The sequence below is a fragment of the Lathamus discolor genome, chromosome Z (assembly GCF_037157495.1).
Source record: "Lathamus discolor isolate bLatDis1 chromosome Z, bLatDis1.hap1, whole genome shotgun sequence".
Lineage (NCBI taxonomy): Eukaryota > Metazoa > Chordata > Aves > Psittaciformes > Psittacidae > Lathamus > Lathamus discolor.
The window spans coordinates 65,019,011-65,042,179 of record NC_088909.1 but is presented as its reverse complement, the minus strand read 5'-3'; the positions used below and the strand labels follow the sequence as shown (position 1 = coordinate 65,042,179).

At 38.9% G+C, this 23,169-nt stretch overlaps 1 protein-coding gene across 3 annotated transcripts in view; it reads right to left on the bottom strand.

Moving 5' to 3' along the window:
* The window catches only part of MFSD14B (major facilitator superfamily domain containing 14B), a 40,047-nt gene extending 25,525 nt beyond the window's left edge, over positions 1 to 14,522 (bottom strand). The window contains exons 1-3 of one of the 3 annotated variants that reach the window (XM_065662078.1): positions 14,198 to 14,522; positions 5,432 to 5,527; positions 1,896 to 1,958 (exon numbers count right to left, since the gene is read on the bottom strand). In XM_065662078.1, the coding sequence (XP_065518150.1) occupies positions 1,896 to 1,958; positions 5,432 to 5,527; positions 14,198 to 14,368 (330 nt within the window). In that variant the 5' untranslated portion in view covers positions 14,369 to 14,522. Of the gene's footprint in view, positions 1 to 1,895; positions 1,959 to 2,354; positions 2,387 to 5,431; positions 5,528 to 14,197 lie in introns of those variants that run through there. The other 2 variants (XM_065662079.1, XM_065662080.1) reach the window with 2 other exon arrangements.
* Positions 14,523 to 23,169: the final 8,647 nt, after the last annotated feature.

Sequence of the window (23,169 nt, the reverse complement as noted above, 5' to 3'; positions counted from 1 at the left end):
TTGTTTCAACCCAGGTGAGGAACTGGAACCTTGCATTTGGCCTTGTCTCTGACAAAGATGTTAAACAGCACTGGTCCCAATACCAATCCTAGAGGGACACCAGTCCTCATTGGTCTCCGCTCGAGTATTGAGCTGTTCACTGCAACTCTTTGAGTGTGACTCTCCAGCCAATTCCATATCCACTCAGTGGTCCATCTGTCGAATCCACGTCTTTCTAATTCAGAGCCAGTCTAGTTTCATGAAGGACATCTTTGTTTTATACTACCTAATTACCATATACAGGACAATTGTACATTGCAATAAGTATGAGGACCATTTGAGTAAGCCTGACAACTTTAGGCAGTGGAACACCACAATGATATTCCAGTGGCAATTGTCAGACTTATAGGTACATCCGTTACGGAAAAAAACAACTAAGGATCAAATATGACCTTTTTCAGCACTTCATAAAGTCCTGAAATACAGGCCTAAAAACTGTTACGTGTTAGAGGAATTAAAATAAGCAAAGCCTTTCACGGGCTTGTTAACTGCAAAACCCCCAGAACAGATGCATCTTCCTCCTAATTAGCACAGTGTTGTCTAATCAATCCAACTCTGCCATAAAACCAAATGTTAGTAAATCTATGGTTCCTCAATACACTGGAAGTCCACTCCAGCTAACTTTAGATAACCTCCGGTATTCAAATATAGTCACCTTCAAGTTTAATATATATGTACAGTATACTGTACTAAATCACTGCTCTTCCAAATCCCAATAAACAACTCTGATTGCAATGATTTCAGTATGTAAATTGAGAGCAAAAGCTCTAAAGCCAGAACACCGGATCCTAGGACAGTTAGATGCTTTGCTCAGTTCATATTTATGCTTTTGCTCCTTAAGACTCAGACTTCAGCAGAATATAACATGTTCTGCTGTTACTTGAAACACTTTTGATTTTTCATAAGTAGCATTTTAAAGAAAGTACTGGAGGCTGATGTGCAAGCTCACTCTAGTGTATGCTCCCCTGCTTATTAAACCTGTTCAAGTAGCACACAGATTTAGACTATGATATGCTCTGTAGATAATATATGGAAAACCTTTTACTCACTACTTTTAAGTGATACTCACTGTAACATTGTAAACAGAGTCGAAGGAAAACACAAAGAAGAACATGAAATTTGCTCTTCTAAGAGATAAATACAAAGTTAACTTCCTCTTTCAGTATGAGATCTCTTGACGTCCCCAGTGCATGGTGACATCATCCTAAAGATGTTCTTATGTTTAAAAACGTGGCAACACTTTAATTTTGTTACAGAATACAAAGCTCAATTTCTGGCTGCTATAAATCAGTCAAAACTTACAGTAAGTGCTTTGAAGCCTCTCAATACGACAGTTACCAAAGAGACTTTCAAGCTTTAGTTATGCTACAGAAATTTTGCAAGCTTTTTTTGTAGCAACAATCCAGCATGACCATCATGTGAATGAAATGGTGTAAGCTATAAGCTGGCCTGAACATCCTGACCATCACAGAACACTAAAAAAACACTGATATAAAAAAAAAATCATTTAATATTAGGAAGCAGACAGAAAAAACCTATCTCCATTCTTAGAAGGATCCTTATCAAGATTATAATAGCCACAACTGGTACTTATTTAAATGAGAGGAATTTAAACTTTGAGAAATATTACGCTTGTTTTAAAGTGCTACAATTTAGCAGTAAAACTGGAACTGAGCCCAAGAAAATAACCATTACGATGAAAAAAAAAAAAAAAAAAAGGGTTTAGGAATTAATACAATTAATTACATTCTCAGTGGCTTGAATGCTCTTGGAAAACGCAAGACAGACAAATTGCAATACAGGAACACGCAGAATATCTACATCAGAGGCTAAAAAAAAAAAAAAAAACAACTTACCTTAACACCCTGAATAAGACCATTCATTAAAAATGTATGATGGGAAAATGTTTCATGTAAGACCTGATAGGGAAAAAAGGATTACCTGAATCAGAAGAGACAGGAGAAAGTTGACACAAAGTTTAAATCTGATTTATAAAACATGGTAACTCTATTGGAACTTGTTAAGAAAGTATCTTATTCCAGAATTACACTCTTACTTGTCATCTTTGGAAGAACATACTGATAAGGTTTAATATCAATTTATTGGCAAAAATTCCTCTGCTGGCACAGATGGAATATTACTGCAGACACAGTTTGGTTTGGGTTACTCTGATCAGAAAGGGATCAATATAAGCAAAAGGTGGTTCCATGTGGTATAAATAACAGAATTTTTCAGACAGAGAATTCCTTCAAAATGTTGACTCAATCACTGTTATTAATAATTGACTGTAAAGAAAAAAATAGCAGTATACTCACAACTGCTTAAAAAGGCACTGTGCAAACTGTTTCTGTAAGAATTGCAGATATACAATAGTCAAACAGTTAAAAACACTTCTAATGAACAAGTAGATACTTATAAATACTAGCAACAGTTTTGAGCATTTCATGTATCCTTTAACTACAGCTATGAATTCATTTAAGGTGCTTTACCAGCAGTCTTACTTCAAGGGCAAGCATGTTAATCTACACTAAACAGATTTACCATAAATATGCAAGAGATTTAAAAGGCCTCACACTTGCTATTGTGTGGATTAAAAAAATTATTACAATAATTAAAGCATGTATGCACACACACTCCAAATACATTTGCTCATTTTATCTATAGGCAAGTGTAACTACTACAAATATTGCTGAGATACATATATATAGAGAGAGAGAGAGAGAAATCCACTAGCCTAAGAAACACAATACTTCAGTATCATTGGGGAGTATCAGAATCATTTTTCAAGGATGACTAAGATTCTGAAATGATAGGTTTAATAAAGACTATCATTCCCATGCTAACTACTGGTCAAACCATTCAGCTTATTAACAGCTCTATTTACTTCTGATCTCATCTTCTATTTAAAAGAATTTTGCACCTCTAGAAAAAAGTCAGGGCTCATATTAGAAAAAAAAAGCAGATGTCTTCCAAGTCAGAGGAAAAAATAAAAATAAAAATAAAAAAAAAAAAAAGCAGGCAAGCAGAAAGTTCACGGTGTCAAGTCTAACTACCCTAATTATCATTCTGTAAAGCGTTTTCCAGTATTTTCCTGGAAGACAACCACTGCTGATATTGGTTCAAGCTTTTGAGATTAATTTTTTGCCACATTATAGACAAAAGAAATGCCAGTTGACAAACTAGCAAAGAGAACTGCCTTACTCGAGTTCTGCTGATAGAACTCATATTTTAGAATCATAGACTGGCTTAGGTTGGAAGGGAGCTTAAAGATCACCTATTTCCAAACCCCAGACATGAGCAGGGGCACCTTCCACTACACCACGTTGCTCAAAGCCCCATCCAGCCTGGCCTTTGAACACTTTCAGGGATGGGATGTGGCAGCCACAGCTTCTCAAGACAACATGTGCATATTCATAAAAAGATTACATTGAAGATACAATATGCCATTAAGTGATTCATTTTTCTAACAGCTATTTACTAATAGTGGCTTACAAGTCCACAAATAAGAGGAATGCACATAAGCTTTGTGTAGTCTGTGCCCAAAATAATCTTTGTGTGCTTATAAACACTCATCTCTTCTCCAAGTATAGCGTCATGTAACAAATACTACAGCTTTGCTAACAGATGTCAAAAAAATTATAGTCTCAGCTACCATAGAATAAATACAGTTTATTTTGAGAATGCACAATATTTTAATCTAATTAATGTTGACAATGACCTGGAGAATCACAACCACAAAAACTGAGTGATCATGAGCTTTGATTGACAGGACAGACATTTCCACTTCTGCCCTTCCTACCAGACAAACCTCCTTGAACAAAAGTGGGCAGATGGCAGTTCCAATGCTGAACCTTGCTCATAGGAAAGTTCTGAATTACTTCTAATACTACTGACCCATCAGCAGGCCAAGGTAAGTTACATTACATGACAGAAGGGTGGAAGTATCAAACCAGATTTGAAATTATTTAAAACAAAGAGCAACTGTTCAGTGCATGCAAAGCTGATTACAAATAAAGATGATCACCCCCATGATCAAAGAAGAGATTTACACATGTGTAAGGCAAGTAACACTATTATATGTAACTCAGTGTTTTAAATTAAGTTTTCGATCCAATCTAACAGCCTCCAAAGCATTCAAGACCAGGTAAAACAGAAACACAACTTGTTCAAAATACAAGACGTTCAAGACCACAAATGTACTGAATTCACATACCTTCAGTCAAAGCAAGAATTTAGCTTTACATTAGAAGAATTTCATAACACTCTCATTAGACACAATACTAATTTCAAGAATTAACATTTCAGCTGCATGTGACTAACAGTAAAAATTTATATGCAACTATTTCACTTGGAGCACATTACTGAAGAATCCATCCAACAGTTGTATTAAGGTGGGCTGTTTTCTTTAAGACTGTGTAGGAATTATTATCAGCACATGATTCTTTTAGATGAGAAGTGTCAAGCTTGAGCAACTTAAGCATTTTGCTTAAGGAAAAAAAAGGAAAGAAAACGAAAGAAATAAGAACAACCACCCAGTAAGCTTCCCCATATTATGACACTGGCAAGACAGTGTGACAGGATGGTCACGTAGTGAGACATCTTTGTTATGGAAATCTGTTATATGGACTTCATTATTAAGTTATGTTAAAAAGATCAGTGATTGTCTTTACAAAGGCAGACAAACACCTCTCAAAAATTATGTAGATTATTTTATATGGAGTTTGGAGAAGAAAAAATAACTCAAAGACCTTTTAATCCCATAAAACCTTGCCTGTCTTGTATTCAAAGTGCTGTCAGATATTATCTGATGAAAAACTGGACTAATAGATTTTTGATGACTTCTCTCGGGCAGGCCTGATTTTAATTAATAATACCCATTTCTTCAGGCTTCATATCCTATTACCAAACTGCATTCCAGAACAAATACTTACAAAATCCACTTCTCTTACATAAAAGCCTTTACAATTTAGTTCAAATTATATGCTTGCAAAACAGCCAGCCCACAATAGTGTACAAAGTTAACTATGGAATGCATAGATTATTCAGTTGTTATGATTGAAAGATGAACTGAACTGCAGTCTTAAAAAAACCCAGAATTTCCAAAGAATATTTACATCAATACACTAAATTGATATTACCATAAAAGTCAAATAAAAGTCAATAAGTATTACAGTGTTTTGCTGATTTATTTTTTACTATCTTTTAGTCTTTCAGCAGTTCAAACCTTAGCTGTAATATACTAGTATTGCACGGTGTTAAATGTGGAGACTCCTGGAATTCAGCTAAAGAGGTAAGCAGAAAATGCAAAACAAATTAAAACAACAATTCCTAGGAATTAGTAAATTAATTTTTGCTATTATTGTTAAGAAGACAGCTGATCAGTGATACTTACTGTTAGCATTGGAGTTGTCAAGAGGCCCCAGGCAAAGAATTCTAGAAATATGACCACCACTGCATGGTACACACTTGGCCGACTAATACCATGTTGCTATGAAAGAAAAACACATGCAGTGGTTTGTAAACATCTAGTTAGTTACATGTGCAAAGATCTCTTAAACATATTTCTAGCACAGACAGCTCTCAGAATGACCTATTACCAAGCCCATGGGAACCCTAATAATTCAAACAAGGGTGGAGAAGAGTTATTACAGAACAACAAAAGATACCCAGAAAACTTAAGAACATTTGTTCCCTCAAATACTTGCTGATTGAAGAGAACTACATTCCCAGTTCCTGATACTGCCCTGTACTGCTCAAACCTCCAGTGTGCCTTCAGGCTTCATCTCCCCTTGAGTACTATTCATAACCCTTCCACAGCAATGTGACAAATGGTGTAACTCTCCCTGCTATCTCCACAAGTGACAATGAAACAGACCTCCTTTATGAAGATCACATTGCTGTTACAACAGAATTACGACAACATACGTAAGAGCAGTAGTTTTCGTATTTGAAACTGCACAAGTATGAAAAAAGGGGCAGCTTATGCCATCTGTGCAACTGCTTTCTGCTAACTGCTGACCTACACTTGTGTGTGCCTACACACTAGAGGCCTAGGAGCTATTCTACTGGTCAACAAGTAATCCCACAAGAATCAGCAAACCAGGGAAGTGCTTATGCTGCTTAGCATGCTGTGAAACTGCTTCCATTCAAGACCCAAGGACTGGATCCCAGGTAAGAGATCTGGAATCAAGCATCAAGTTATTTTCAAGAAAACAGATTATAATTGACCATATACACAGCCTGCACCACTGATAAGAAAGCAATAAAAACTCTTCACTCATTTTAAAATCAAAGAGCTTTCTAAAAATACTTATACTTCCTTTTAAGATGAAAGTACCCCAGAAGTAAGAGGTTTGGCTCATTTCTACATTGAGAAAATACTTCGCAACAGAACACAACTGCATGCAATTTACATAAAGAACTTGAGACACACATATGAAAAATTGTTATAAACTTGAAGCACAAAGAGCTCCAGGCTTCTGGAACTAGACAATATGGGGCCGACCAACTGAATTCTTCATGATTAAAAAGATTTAAACAGAATCTCAGAAATAGTGCAGATTCGGTAAAATACAAGTTGCTTTCATCATCCCCATCCCCAAAATGTTAAAGCTTTAATGTTAAAAATTAAGTGCCCTCAGGAAAAATTTAAAAACCTGTTATGGGCCTATCTTCTATCCACACAGATCATCTTCAGATGACAGCCCAGTGTGTGGGCTGAGAAACTACGTATGAACATTGGAATCTCTTTCAAATGCAGCTGCTGGTCAAGCTATTATACTTGCATAATCAATAATGAGCAAAACATTACGTAATCTCAAACGCTTAACAATAAAAGTTTAAGGCCATCATTGTAAAATCTGAAGTTCTAGGAGATCTAACAAAATACCCACTATTTCTCCAATTTTACACTTCCATACTTTTCACTGACACTCAATTCTTAACAACATTTCTGCTGCTTATATTAGAGGCAAAACAAACCCCAAAGTTCATCTGAAGATAACAAGGAAAACTACTGGGATGCAATACAAAGTTTTTTTTTTTGAAGCAGAACACAGCTGTTGAACATTAATAAACCCATGAGGAGTTGTCAAGATCATAAATCCAGCTGGCAAGGAATTACTCATAGAAAAGGAGAAAAAAAGAAAATCACAATACAGTATCAATAAGAACAGATATTTTAAAGAAGAGCTATTACAAGTCACCCTAAAACATGTCACAGCAAGACAGTTTTATAGCTAGTCCCAGATCTTCAGAGCAAAGCTAGAATTAACAGTATTCATTTATTCACACCACTTTTAGGTAACTATTTATCTGTAAATTCAAATCTGTAATTTAACAATTAAAGTTGTCTGAATGGCTGCCAAAGCACCCTAACATCCAATTTCAAACATGCTTACTGGTTATTGGAAGGAATGCACTTATTTCAGGGGAATTAAAAAAAAAAAAAAATCACCACACAAAAACCCAAGCAAACAAAACCACCTTCTAACTGCTCTGAAATCCTCCAGAGTGCAGAAGACTCTACTGAATAAACACAGCATGCTTTTTTGCCCACAGAGCTGCACACAGACACCCTCAAATAGTCTCAATACCCAACCAGAAAAGTTCTAGGCAACCTGTTCACGCCTCATAGCTGATCCTGCCCTGAGGAGGAAGTGATCTCTTTGAAGTGCCTTTTCAGTCGAATAATTCTGTTATTTCTCTGGTAGATAACAACCAAACTCAAGCTGAACTTCTGAAGAGACAACAATAGGAACTTGCCCCCACACCCTCCTCTGGGAAATTCTTTCCCACCAGGCAGTAGGGTCTCTCAGGAAAGCCTGCTAGTTACTTGTTCTACTTCCAGTACACAGACAACTTCGCAAACAGTACTCACAGTCCTTCCATACTATGTAAACCAACTTTCAAGTGATTAAGTATGAAGAGTTTTATTTTTGAAAAGTCCTCAGAACCATCCTCCCACTACACAAGTTAATTGCTACAAGTACTTTTAATTTACAGAACAACCTGCGCTACAGTCCACTCTGTCAACTCTAAAGTTTTCAAGAAATCAAAGAACTGAACAGGATCAGTAAAACATGTTGAGAAACATGCATGAATCATTCATACACGAACCCCGAAGTTCATGCCAAACCATAAAGTGCATTCCCTTTCTACATTTATATTCACTGTTCTTTCGTTAGTTTCTCCCGCAAATTATACTTCAAATGCACGCTTTTCCTGCTATGCATCACTACATCACCATTTTATAATTTTAGCTGATTCTAGCACAAATATTACGCTACCAATCTGTCTCACTGCATTATGGATACTCTTCTCTCACATGTTACCCAGGTAGCTCTCTAGGCATACTGCATATTCATCTCTTTCTATTGCCTATTGTCTTTACTTTTTAAACTGAAGTATTTAGGAACCACCCTAATTCCAGCTGTTCCCCATGAATGACTCACTTACTGGAACTGGCAAGAACTCACTGAAGTGCAAAAAGCACCCAGAAGACCTTAGCTGCTTTTGTCACATTAAGTAACCACCAAAGTGACAATGTGTATAAACCGCAGCAGCTTCAGACATGTAATTTCTATGCAGTGCAAAACACACTGAACACAAGTGAAAGTTCTCTCCAGTTCAGCACAGTCTTTAGCATTTCAGATGTGTTTTGTAAGCTAGAACATAAATCATAAACAGTTCAGCGTATGCATTGTCCAAACTTGTATTTCAGTTGCAAAAGAAATACCTTAAGCAGATTTGTATCTGGACACCAAGATAATGATGTGCTCTCTCAAGAAAAAGCTAGGTTAACTCATATTACACAGGACTAGAGTATCAGAATCACAACTCATTCAAAATGGAAAAGCCTGCAGAGATTTTGTAAATAGCCTGCAACTTAAAAAGTTCCTGGAGTTCTCAAAAGAACATGCATGGATAAAACAGGGCACATTAATCAGCCTTCTGAGAATTCAAGTAAACATACTGCATGACCCTCAACAAAAGCTCTTAAAAAAAACAGAAAAAAAAAAGAACAAAAACAAACAACTCACAAACCAACCAACCAAATCCAATCTGTTTCCACAACTGAGGAAAGTTACCAGATGAGTTCCAGTGCCCTGTCCCACCACCTGTGTAGTTCAACATATTCATAACCGAGCTGTAAAAATGCTGAAAGCAAAGTAACGAAGTTCACTGATGACAAAAACCAATTCACAGTAGAAAAGTTATAGGGTAAAAGTGAAGAACATCAGAAGCTGACGGAATCAGTAAAACAGTCTAAGTGGCAAATTAAAATTAATGTAGATAAATTTAACTAATGCAAATGTGAAAAAAAATTAATTCCACATATAGGATGACTGTTATTTAGGAATGTGATCCTAGAGAAAACAGTTCCACGAAAGACACCAGTTTAGCAAGTGGCTTACAAAAGTGTATTCAAAGATCTACCACGTTAGAAAAAATATTATCATTATATTGCTGCATAAACATGTGATGTGCCTGTCCTAGCCCTCTGCTTCTGGTGTGCTAACCATTTTTATTGTATCTCCCTCTTATCCCATGTCTGCTTGTTTTGTTCAGAAGCTTTAAGCAATACACATTGTTTAATAGCCTATTTTACAGAAGCACAAGTGAAAGAGGCCCGAAGAAGGACAAAGAATATTGCCAAAGGTATAGACGAACGTTGAAGTAAACTCATCCAAGCTATAGTAGAAACATCTGCAGAAAGATACAGCTGGGATTTACTGAACTTGGAGTAACATGAAGGGCATGAAGAGAAAACAATTGGCACTGCCTTAAGCTAAAATACAAGAAAATTAGTAAAGTGAGACCAAACACACCAAGTTAAAATTGCAGTGTCCTCTTGGTGTCCAAAATGTTTTGCCACTTTTTTTTTTTTTCTCCTGGGAACACATTCCTGTAAACTGGACAAGTTTAAGAAGCAGGATTCTGAAGAACATAAATAAAACATGAGAACACCATTTCTGCTTCAGTCTTTGAGGCTAAGGCCATCAAGGGTCCCAGAGACCAATCAAGCACCCCGGAGAACAATAACCATACACTTTTGACACATTCTGAAAACTCCGCTTTAGACAGTACGGCAACACTTACAGAAATAATATATAACCAGCATATTATGCTACACCCAATTGCCAGCTGATTTAAACATTGCTGAAGTTTTCTGCCTACAATGTAGAAAGATGCATGACACTGAGAAGCAACTCTAAAAAACACAGACTGCTTAGCTAATTCACATGCTTCTCCATGGCACAGATAATTGCTCAAGCTCATTGCCCAGTGGTTAAATTTGGATCTTCAGCACTAAAGTATCAAGCCCTCTTTATATAATTAACTTTCTATTGCTCTAGCCTAGCATACTTTTTTCTAGACACAAAACCTTTGAAACTGCTAGAACATGGAGGATCAGTACCACAAACTTAGTACAGCCTAAGTGGGCTCTCAGCATGAATATAAACAAGAGTGATTTGATTTTACAGAAAGCAGCTAACCACTCCTGGCAATGGTTCAGAGTTCAGATTCAGTATTAATTTAACATGATGGGAAGATTTCAGAATGACACTGGCAACCCTGAGAAGGCAACACACTTTCTCCCTTATTATTCAGATTTAACAGGGAAAATAATTTTTGTGGGGGAAACAATACTGTTACACAAAGGCCTGGCTACCCAAACTGCCAACTTTAACAATATATTTACTACTGGCAACTCAATTTCCAAGCCAGACATTTAAAAAAAAAAAAAAAACTCGATGGACTGAAAGGTGTTTTGGTAAAGTCTTGTAACATTTAATCAAACTGCCTCAATTTCACCATGCTATGGGTTTTTTGAAGCATTAAAAAGAAAAATAATAGCAGTAATGGTAAAAACCTGTAACTCTGGCAAGTATGTATCAGTTGTGCTCTGCTGTTTAAAACAGTTTAACGCATACAGGCTGGCAAACTTCCGAGATGTACAGTTCTGACTTTCAGAATGCATTCATTATGCTTCTAAAAAACCAGAGAGGTACTGGGCTTCACAACAGCTGACGTATATTTTACAGTGTCCGAGAACATGAAACTAATGTCTGATTAATTCTCAAAGAGGTATATAGGTGTGTTTTATCCTCAGATACCCTGTTTGGGGACTTCTCCCATAAGAGCACTTATTTAGATAGAACAGTATACTGTATTTTGCTAAAAAGCTTCCCTACCACGGCATTATTTTACTGACAATAGATTGCATAGAAAAGAAGTACATGGTATGAATACTCTGAGTGTCATGCTAAGTTCTGTACTACCAGTGTTCGTAATTCAGAGGGAATAAGATTGCATAATCAGTAACAAAATGCCCATGGCATCATTACTTCAATTTCTGAAGCTCACTGAAATTGGAAGTAACATAGCCAATAGAAACTGATTTGATTCAAGTGAAATTTAATTAAACACACTACTATTCTTATTAGTTTTGAGCCAGTAACTCAATTAATAAAAACTCATTTGCCTGGCATTTATATTTTAGTTCTTCACTTCAGTCAAGCCAATGCATTCAACAGGGTGAGGTTAGGTACACATAAATGAACAAGATAGACGCTCGTTACTCCTAAGCTGGAGGGGTAAAAGGTCTTGTGCAACCTGACAGACTTGGTCATACTCTTTCACGTTGTCCTACTGATTTGGTGTGACAGAAGAATCAGAATAAAAATTAAAACATCCTTCACAGAGCAAAGAAGTGGCTCACCCAAATGACATTTATTTCCTTGTCAGCAGCCCAAAGGGCAAGATTCTACTTTCAAATGCCACGGATGGGCTCCCACTGATATCAAAGAGATCTCTACAGTTACATACAAAGCCATGATCCAGCCCCTCATATTTTAGTTTGTATAAGCTCTTTCAATGAAGTTTAGTTAGAGTTCTAGCAGTATGACAGCCACGTGAGAATCACAAGGAGGTGCAGAAGTGCAATAACAAAGTAAGAAACAGACTGCTCAGTCAGGAATTGTGAGGCAGACCCTGTAATTGTATCACTGCTATACCGATGTACAGAAGATAAGGTTAAAGTTCCATGTTCTTCACTCTGGTGGGAGATGCATTACAGGAACACAAAGTCCCTTAAGAGTACAATTGGGGGGGGGGGGGAACTATCCAGAGAGCAAAATCTGAAATTATTTTATAAACACTTAATGCTAAATTTTCAAACTGACAAACCATCATATTTTAAGTACATCCTTAATCCAACTTCAGCAAACACTCCATGCTTTAATAAAAAACACAGGTTAGTGACTCTGCCACTTACAGTCTTTTTCTCCATTTGAGTTTCACTCTTCAAAGTTAGAGAAGGAAATCAAAGTTGCTTAATTTTTTTTTTTTAATTTCTCTACCCATACCCGCCAGTTCCTACTCTCTGTTAATATTTAAATTAATCTGCATGGTTTTCCTTCATACAATGACAGCATCATCTTTACTGCTTTCACCCCATCATCCATGTCAATAAAAATGAAAACTTACATTTTTTAACTAAAAAGTTAACAGGCTTCTTCTAGAGTTAGTTTCCTATTCAGGCTTAAGTTTGTCTTACTGTATCTTAAAGTAACAGTATCTTACGTAACTACCGTTACAAATAGGAGCAGTACACAAACCTAGAACAACAAATACACCATACAGCATACAGTAGCACTTCTTGAAGAAGTCCAGCCTGCTTTTTGGAAGGCATAACCATTTCTAAAAGAGAACTGAAAGACTCAAATACAAAAGTGACCCTTTACAGATGTACAGCAGATATTTTGCAATTAACTTACACAAAATAACTTGACTAATGAATTCCATAGAACTTCTTCTGTTTTTAAATCTTCTGTGGGTTAACCACTTATTAAAAGTGCATTAACCCCTTCATCAGATACAAGTAAGGGACAAAGAACCTACTGATATCAAGAAGATAGGTTTCACTATTTATTTATTTATTTACATTTTTTTAGTTTTAGCCATATCACCACATTAATGCTAGGCCATTAATTCTCAACTAAACATATCACAAGTTCATTCACTTCACATTAACATGTAACAGTAAACTATTGCCTGTCCAATAGCAGAGATGCTTATCCTTGGGAGGTTAGGTGGCACAGGTAGCAGATGTTGGCTCCCTCACACAAACTTAACTTCCAGAATGAGCAGTACCTTCAGCATATCTGAGTCTGTGAGTAAATTAATACTAAATACATTATTCAGGAACACCCTAACATGAATACAGTATAACAAAAAAATATTAATAGGTGGCAAGTCGGGTTGCAAATAAAACTCACGTGATTTCAACTTGCCAGAAAATTTATCACGGCAAGGCTTTGCCTATTTTCTGTCTGTACTCCTCCAAAACCCACACGTGATAGGATCATCGGTTTTGTTACCCCTGGGTTCCTCTACTCCCATTCTGCTCTGGGATCACTGCCAAGAAACAAGGTGGGCTGTATGAAACAACTCACCTGTCTACACCTACAGCAGAAAGTTCAGGAGGTTTCAGATCCGTTTCAAAAGCATCTCACGAGCATGCACGCACAAAGTGGAAGGCTTAAGCTACTCAAAAGACTTTTGCGCTGGGATGTAACTACGGTTCGCTCCCACACAAACACAACTTCGGATGCTTTCAAGCGCACAGACCACCCCTTTCCAGCTCCTTTTATTTGCACAAAATCGTATTAATGCTTAATGCAGTGGGAAGCGACGAGACAGAAAGCACAGCAAGTTATTAAAACCGCATGGTAACGAGATGGTTTTGGTTCACCAAGAGGCACCTCGTAGAACTCCGAAGGAAACCTAAGCTTTACTTACAGGCGCCTCGGATTTGTACGTTTTAAAAGAAAGTTTATTTACAGTCATCTGCTCCCGGTGTCGCCTCAGCCCCGGGATGACCTAGCAACGAAACGCCGAAGCTAGCACAAGAAATGGAGCGGGCGGCGAGGAACCCCCGGCCGGTCCGACCCCAGGTACCGCCCGCGCCCCGCCGCACCCCGACTTCCAGAAGGCTTCCGGGGCCGCGGGGACACCCGGACGCCGCCCTGGGGAGCAGCTGGCTCCCCGCGGGTGGGGAGGCCCGGCGGGACAGGCCGGGTCGCTGCCGCCCCCCGCAAATCCCGGCGCTCCCAGCCCAGCCCAGCCCAGCCCTGCCCTGCGCCGCATTTACCGCGCCGCTGCTCCCCGCCTTCAGGCCGACCCTCTTCACCAGCATGATGCAGCCGTCTCGCCCGGCCGCACCGCCGCCCTCCCTCACCACCGTCTCCGCCTCTGCCGCTGCCTCCTCCTCCTCTTCCTCCTCCCGGGCCGGGGCTGGCGGCGGCTCCGGCTCGGGACTCATCTCGCTCCCCACATCCTCCCGGAGCGGCGCGGCGGGCCGAGCGCCCAGGGCGGGGAGAGCCGGGGCGGGTTGGAGGCGCCGCCCGCGCCGCGTGCACGGGGGACCTCCTCCGGGCTCACGTGACCTCCCGGCGCCGCTGCGGCCCGGCGGCCGAGCCGCTCGCTAGCGGCCGGAAGCGGCGCGGCCGCTTCTCGGGGGATGCTTTCCGAAGGAGTGTCCGGTGCGGCGGCCTCCGAGCTGGCTGGGTTCTTCGCCAGCAGGCAGGGGCAATTGGAAGCTCAGTGTTCTCTCCCTTAAGCACTACGAGGGCAGCCGGTTATGAGAGGTATCACAAGATTTCGTAAGAAGTCAGCTGACCAGATGTGCACAGATACAGGAGTACTTTAAGATAATAAAGATTATGGCTACTAACAGTGAAGAGCGAATGCATCGCGCCAGCTGCCCATCCAGAGTGTGCCGTTCACCGGACAGCTGAACATGGCCCGTGCATGTGCGATGCTGAGAGGGTTTCACCCTTACTTCTGCCTTGATAACATTATTGGGCTCAAGCCTTTTTTTCCTTTGTACCTCAGGTGTTCTCTGCTGCTAAGTACCAAGCTGTTTATAGTTCAGGCACTTCTCATTTCGCTAGAATAAGAAATTTTAATTTAAAAAGCAGTTTCCCGTGTGCTGTGTATATCAATCTATATACTTGATATAGTGCATAGTGGAATTTATATTTTAGGGTATCTTACACCACAGTTTAACAAGAATTCTCTTTTAGCAAAGTACCATGCATTTACTTGAACACATTCCTGTATGTGACGTTTTTTTGAAGCTCTGTTTTGCTTAAAGAAGACATCAGAATTTAAGAGGAACATTGGAATACCATGAGCTAAATGGATAATGCAAAATTACCTTTTTTGTTATACAGGCATTAGTGAATCAACACATAGTCTTTAAAATTAATTTTGCTAGCCAGCTCAAGGAAATCCTGTGTGGAAATTCATTCGTTCTACTTCTTCTGTTAGCCTAGAAGTTACAAATATTTCATTTCTTCAGAAGTAGACACTTATTACTTTGAAATACAGCAACATTTTTTTCTCCTTTGAAGACCTGACCATTTTTCTAGTAACTTGTAAACAAAGAGGCTTCATCCCTTACAGTGTTGGGTGTTCTGGTCAGTTTTTTTTGTTAACCAACAGGCTTCAAAATGCTGAGGGTTTTTTTATTAATTCAAAAGCCTTCCTCTGTTAGAAAGTTATGAATACATAAGCTTAATATATCAGTTTTTGTAGACAGGTTTATGGCTAACACATCCAGTAGCAACCACATCCGCCTTACCTGTCCTGTAGACTCTCGGCCTTTGTACAGCTCTGTGGCAGAGGAGGGAGGGGGCAGGAGTGTGTCATGGTCTGATTGCTTCCCTCTCCATATGTCCAAATGCAGTACAAAGCAGCACCTGCCCATGTGCCCACTTCTCCCTACCTCATCTCAGCTGGCTGCTAGTCTGTCAGACTGGGCTAGCACGGGCAATTTCACGCCCATCCGTGACTGGCTTTGTTACCAGCTGCCACTGCCAATACTCTACTGTGGCACCACCATATCTCCAGGGCTGGCTGCCAGGAGCTAGAGGCTGCCTGTTGTCACAGCCCCAGGACCAGTGCACTGACTTAGTTCTGCAGCACTATGACATGGCTATTACCTTCCACCATTCAAGTCAGAAGAAATAATGAAATCATTTAGATTTTAAAAAATAGTCATGCCGGAGGTGGAAATCAATCAGAAATTTGAAGAACAGCAGCTCAACAAAGTTTGAAAGAGAATTAAAAGCAGCAGGTCCTACCCACTACCCAATTTTAAATATTTACATGATACCTGAAGCTGAGAATTTTGTCTTTGAAGGCTAATTTTTGGGGGGAGGGAGGAGGGAAACAAAAACCGAAAACACTTTTTATTTTGACTGAAAGCAGTATTTCATGCCTTTGGAGTTAAAAGACATGTACAATGCCAAACTGTGCATCCACAAGTGGCTGGCAATGCTGAGGATTTTCCAGACTGAACTGCAAGACTTGTGCCTTTCATCTCCTGAAATGAACTGAAGATTTTGCTAGTGATTCTCCTGCAGTACACATTTCAAGCACTAGAACAAAATACATAAATCAGCTTCCATCTGATTGGTTCTCTGCAGACTTAAATCCTCTGCAACTGACAGGGCAAGAGGCAGTGGGCTGAGACACAGGAGGTTCCTCTTGTATGACAGGAAACACCTCTTCAATGTGAAGTGACTGAGCATGGACAAAGGCTGCCCAGAGAAGTTGTGGAGCCTCTGTCTTTGAAGACATTAAGAAGCCATCTGGATGTGGTCCTGGACAATTGGCTCTAGGTGGCCCTGCTTGAGTACAGGGCTTGGAAAAGATGACCTTCCAAGGTCCCTTCCAACCTCAACCATTTTGTGATTCTGTGTTTATAACAGAATTAACAGTCATTATTTCTAACCTGCTGTATTCTAATGTGCCTGTAGAAATATTCTGTGTAGTTAGAACAGTTTGCTGTTGCTGCTGGATATCTATCATATCAAATTACCTTTTCATAATCTCTTTTCCATTATATAATTAATAATATATAATTAATTTTTGGATTTCTCTGCAGCAGTGTTATGGAGAAACTTGACATGTTTCAGCAAGAATGGGAAGGGAGAATGGGGAGCTGGGAGCTCACAATAATTTTTTTCCTGAGTGGTAGGTAATTCGTTACTAGAAGCATCCATGTTACAAGATGTAGCATGCTGTTTTCCAGATAAATAATAAATTATTACACTAATATTAAGGTTAAATTATCATGGAAAAATAATGGAATTATACCCTGTAAATTATTTATATAAAATTTTTATTTGTGGATGGTCATTCACACTGGTATGACTTTGGGAAGTATACTACAGGAGGAGCACTTTGATTGTGTCAGAGAAGGACATACATGTTGGTTAGGCCATTTCCTCAATTCTGTAGACATAAGCAGCAAACGTCAAAGTTAGGTATTGCGCCAAGCAGTACAGACTATTGTTATGGATGAGCTGTGCATCATATGAATATATACAGCAAAAATTAGTTACAGAAATTGAAATATTAGTTAATGAGATCATCTACAGTTGCCTGTGTTGTATAAATACCTTTGAGTGTGGCTTGCAACTGTCCAGGCTTACGTGCTTAAAAGAAATTTTGCATAATTCTCTGGTCCACAGCTGCAAGATATGGATTATTTCCCACTTTTGGCTAGCAGTTGTAGAAGTGGATTTCAGTTTGAGCTGCCTGTAGTTTATGTACGCCCACAGGAGTGAGTGCTCAAAAATTTTTGATGGTTTTGTTTCAGATTTATCTGTGCAATGATGAAGATAGATTTCCATAATTTCTATTAATAGCTGTCAGGTAGATTATATGCAAATATGATAGTATTCAGGAACATAGTGTCATTCACTGCAAACTAAAGAAGGTGGTATGCACATTTCCCATTTTATTTTTTAGAGGGATACATTCAGGGGTAGATATCACTTTAGGCTTTCTGCACAATGCAGTCTTGGGGTACTTCTTTACAAGGTGCTTTATTGTTAAGTGCATGAAAATATTGTAGCTAATTTAAGCAAACATAAGTAAATGTCCCTTTAAAAAGTATTAAAATGTCATTGCTAACGAGTAGCAAGAGTTACTGTTGAGTTGTTAGTGCATCAGAGAAGACCTGGAACATTAGTATGCAGATGTTTTCAAAACTCATATTCTTGATGAGTTGTAGTAACTACTTGGCTTGGATGGTTTTCTCTCTTGCTTGATGTGAAATTACCTCATAGCAGGGGAAGGGACTAGGGAGAAGTCAGCTGAGCATTAGCATTTCCTATGTGGTATTTCAGTTTCTATATCAATTATAAAAAAGTTGCTTAGTATAACAACTGTATTGCAAAATGTAGGATGCACAATAGCTCCACTTAATGTTGATTAGAGGTACATGGCTGATCACCAACTTGACAAAGCTACTAAAGTAATCTCTGTAATTCATTTAAAATGCAATAATTATAGAATCATAGATTCATAGAATAGTTTGGGTCGGAAAGGACCTTTAAAGGTCATCTAATACACCTGCCATGCAATGAGCAGGGACACCTTCAGCTAAGTGACACCTTCAGCTAAGTCAAGTTGCTCAGAGCACCATCCAACCTGACCTTAAATGGTATCCAGGGATGGCACATTTACCACCACTCTGGGCAACCTGTGCCAGTGCCTCACCTCCCTCATTGTTAAGAAGGTTCTTCCATATATGTAGTCTGAATTTCCCTTCTTTTGGTTTAAAACCATCACCCCTTGTCCTGTCAAAACAGGCCTTGCTAAAATGTCTGTTTCCATCTTTTGTATAAGCCCCCTTTAAGTATTGAAAGACTGCAATATGATCTCACTGCAGCCTTCTCTTCCAGGCTGAACAACCCAAGTATTTTCTTATCATTTCTGTGGCCATCCTCTGAATTCACTTCAGCTTCAGCGGCACCTTGGCCTTCCTGACCCCATCTGTGCACAACTGGACAGTGTCCCTATACTCTTTTTGAGATACCTGCTGCTGCTTCCACTGCCTCTGTATTTATTTCTTGCCCTTTAGATTGACCAGCAGGTCTTGACTCAGACATGCCAGTCTTTTCCCTTCCTTTCCTGATTTCTTACACATGGAGATTAAGAGCTTTATGGAAAGTGTCCTTAAGGATCTGCCAGCTCTGTTCTGTTCCCCCATCCCTAAGGGCAGTTTCCCAGGGGGTCCTATTGACTAAATTCTCTCCTAAAATTCGGGGTCCTGACTTTACTCTTTGACTGAGCCAGATCTCTCAGGACTGGGAACTCCACCATTGCAAGAGTAAGAGTAAACTCTCAGAAATTATTATACCAATACTTTGTCAAGACAGAGGGCTTGTGTAATAAGGGCTGTTTATATGATTGTGTAATAAGACATGTATTAGTAAGCATGCAAGACAAAATTGTGAAACCTGATTATCTGAAAGTGATTACCTTCAAGCAAATGGCCAGACTATCACCTGTGTTGGGAAAATGCAGCTACCTTTGATATCACCAAAGAAAAAGGCAAGTCAATACCTTCCATCACATTCAACTCCAATGAATGCCACAGATATTTAGAACCCAGGGGGACAAAGATATTGGTAGCAGATGCAACTTTTAGGCATATACAGTTTCAAAAACTCCACAACCTGTCTTTAAATGAAAGGCCTAGAATTTCATTTAAATTAAAGGCCTAGATTTCCAACCATACTTTTATTGATATAGTTAAAGTGGTTATTACTTTCTGCATAGTCACATATGTCATTAAGTATAAGACACGGGAGTTAGCTGAATAATCTGATTATTAAGCAACATACCAATTTAGATCATAATATAATTATCATGGTTTTAAGCTAAAAGAGGGGAGATTCAGGCTGGAATGTGAGAAAAAAGTTCTTTACAATGAGAGTGGTAAAATACTGACTCAGATTGGCCAGAGAACTGGTGGATGCACCATCCTTGGAGACATTGAGGGCCAGGCTGGATGCGGCTCTGGGCAAACTGATGTAGTTGGTGCTTGCTTATTGCAGGGGAGTTGGACTAGAAGACCTTTGAAGGTGCCTTGTAACCCAAACTATTCTATGATTCTATGATAGTCTGCCAAGTCTGTGGGACAGTATTGAAAGTAAGCCCATTATGATGATCTCAGAATTACCTGTTTGGAGAATTAAGGGAACCAGAACACCTATTCATAAGTCAAGATGGAATATGCTTTCAATCTGAAGAGGGGTATTGCCATCAAGGAGGATGCATACACAGGCAACATGGGAAATCTTGCCGGCTTGCAGCAGTACTTAAAAAAAAATTGGACCACTATTTAGAGACCCAGAAATTCATTTAGCTGGTTTGTGATCAGAAATGAGTTAGCAGACAGTTTCACTAGGTTCTTCTGTCTTCATTTACTCTGTAAGGACATAACAGGTACACCAATGCTTCAGGCATGCAGCAAGGTTGACATTGATACCATATTTCCAAGGCATTCTCACGCCTGTAACTGTGCTAGGCCTTAGCGTGTGTTTACATCATGGGATCAGTTGGTAATCAAAGGAAAGAACCATTATTGTGAAAATTACCGCATTATCAAAATATAGCTTCATCAAGTGAGATCCAGGTTGTGACAAATAAAAGGCATTTTCAATTATTATTGTTCTGTATTTTAAAATTGTCTCTACTGTATCATCTATGCATATTTCCTGTGCTTTTATGGGGTTTAGTAGTAGAAACTACTAAATTAAAATAAATAAAATTAAACTAAACTAAATAAATAAAATAAAATACAGTAAATAAAAAGTAGAATTATTAAAAACGAAAAAACAGTCTGGGTTAAAATGCTTAACAATCCTTATCAGCAGGAAATGGAAGGTTAGTTACTGGTGCTAGGCTTGAAACTCAAGTGCAAGAGTTCAAACTTAAACAGAAAAAACAAGGTGGTGTTTGACCTTTATCAGCAGAGAACCTATTCCATTTAAGCTGCGCTGTGAATGAATTTACTACCTGCACTTGAGGGATGGAAATCAAAACTCGGATTTAACTGTAGTGGGCGCTACTTACTCACTTTATATTACAGTAGTGGCAACTGCAAATGCCTGCAGTTCAGCAGTTCACAGCAGCTTGTATAATTTTATTGAAACACAGAATATAGGAGAGTCAACTTGAATTAAAAAAAACTGCCAAGAAGACAGAAGGGATTTAAACCTGAATTTGCTCAAGAAACACAAAACGTGACTATCAAAAATTCCAGTGTGTGTAGCAAACCATGTAATTTCTGCTGCAATTTCAGCTAGCGTTGCTCTTTTCCAGTTAAATCTATTTGCTGCTGGTGCTGCTGTTCCTCTACTGCTGTAGGATGAAGCAAAAGTTCATTGAGCCGTTGCTTGGCCTCAAGCTTGCAAGTAGAGTAGTAGAAAAGCCGTCCTTACTGTGCTGTCTTGTCTGCATCTCTGAACTTACATATTGGGTATGTCAACAATTAAGGAAGAATTAAATTCTCACCTTTTTATGCTTTTACTAAAACAGTAGAATATGAACTTTAACAGTGATTTAAGACGTTTGAAGGGGGCTGGAGGTTGGAGCATTCACAGAACTTCACTTTGAATGACAGATTCATATATCGCCAGGCACTGCAGAGCAGTGTTTGGTAACTTCCTGCAACAGACGTGGTCATAGCTGCTACAGCCGCTTGCCCCTTCACTCAGATTTCCCATGGAGGTGTTCCGTTCAGAAAGTAACGAGCTCCAGGTTTCAGTTTCTCATGCATGATTGTATAAATACCTTGCAATAGCTTTTTTTAATGGAATATTAATACCATTCTATAAATAGCTCTTTATTTTGAATCCCTGCTTTCAGTCTGAAGAAAAGAGCTCTCAAGAGTATGTACCAGACAAAAGCTATCACTAGTACCTTGTGATTAACAAGGCGCATTTTAAAGAGCTAACTTAATGAATGAAAATGAATGTGTAAACTCACAGCATACATAATAAGTAAATCCACATAAGTTACAGCTACAGCAAAATTGCAAGTACTGGTGGTACAGCCTATTACAGCTTTTCAAGAAACTTAGAAGTTAACATGTACCTCCAGTACAGAGCATGCTAACCTTTGGTAGAATCAGTTATTTATTTCCCTTGCAGCTGTGTTTACACCTGTATCTTATTTCAGAATTCCCCCTTGGGTAGTTATTTGGTTCTGCTTCATGGTGCTTTTACAGTTTTTTTGTTTATATTGAATATGCAGCCTTGAACTTTGCCTTCAGGGCTTCAGAAAAGGCTAAAAACCCAAAGCAGTCCTAATAAGTTTACAGAAGTTTTAGCGTATCTTTAGAAGCATTTTTTTTTCTACACAGAATTGGAGTTTGCTATAATTTTGCACAGATCTAATAGGAGAGAAACAAAAAGCAGACATTTTGCACATGTTCCTCTTTCCTGCTTGCAGTTCACATATAGTCATGTAGTAAGTACTGCAGCAGCATCAACTCTGCTTTGTGTTGCTTTATCTTCGAAAAGTGAGTGAATAGAGGCAATGCCTTGTCCAAGGACTGAAACTGCTCTTTCAAGGGTCCAGTTAGAAGTATTCTTTTTCACAGTTCCCCATGATGGCGGAGGGGGAAGGGAGAGAGGAGGAGCAAAAAACCCCAAGCAACTATATTTTAACCCTTTTCATACAAATGAAGAAGTACTCGGTTCCCAAAGTGACAGCGCTTACTGCTCCTTTCCTTCCTGAACAAAAAGGGAACAATTGAAAGGCCTGTCTGTTATTTCCTTTTACAAGTTGAGTAGCAACTTTTATGGATACAAGCAGAGAGTTTCACGTCCATTTGGTACATAAAATGTGTTTCCCTTTTCCTATGGTAATTTCAGGCTTGTGTTCTCTGTTCTAGAAAGATAGGTACATATTTTATGTCACACTAGACCTGACTTGCCTCCAAGGTCCCTCAGGATCTAAAGAACTGAACCTGGTATTGAACCTGGTATTTTGTACAAACCAGTATGATTTGCAGGCTGCACCCTCAGGACTTTGCATGATGACCCTAATTCTTCCCCTTAGTGGAAGCATAAGACAACATGTCCTGAAAACTGCGGAGGCGTAACTTTAAGTACTGCCAGCTGAACATCTCATTGGTGGCATGAGGGTGCCAGTATGAACATCTCTAAGCATCTGTGTGTGGTTTGTAATTGTAAGGGAATAAAATTTAGATGATGCAGTGTGAGGTTTCCAGCTGTGAATAAGCGAGAGACT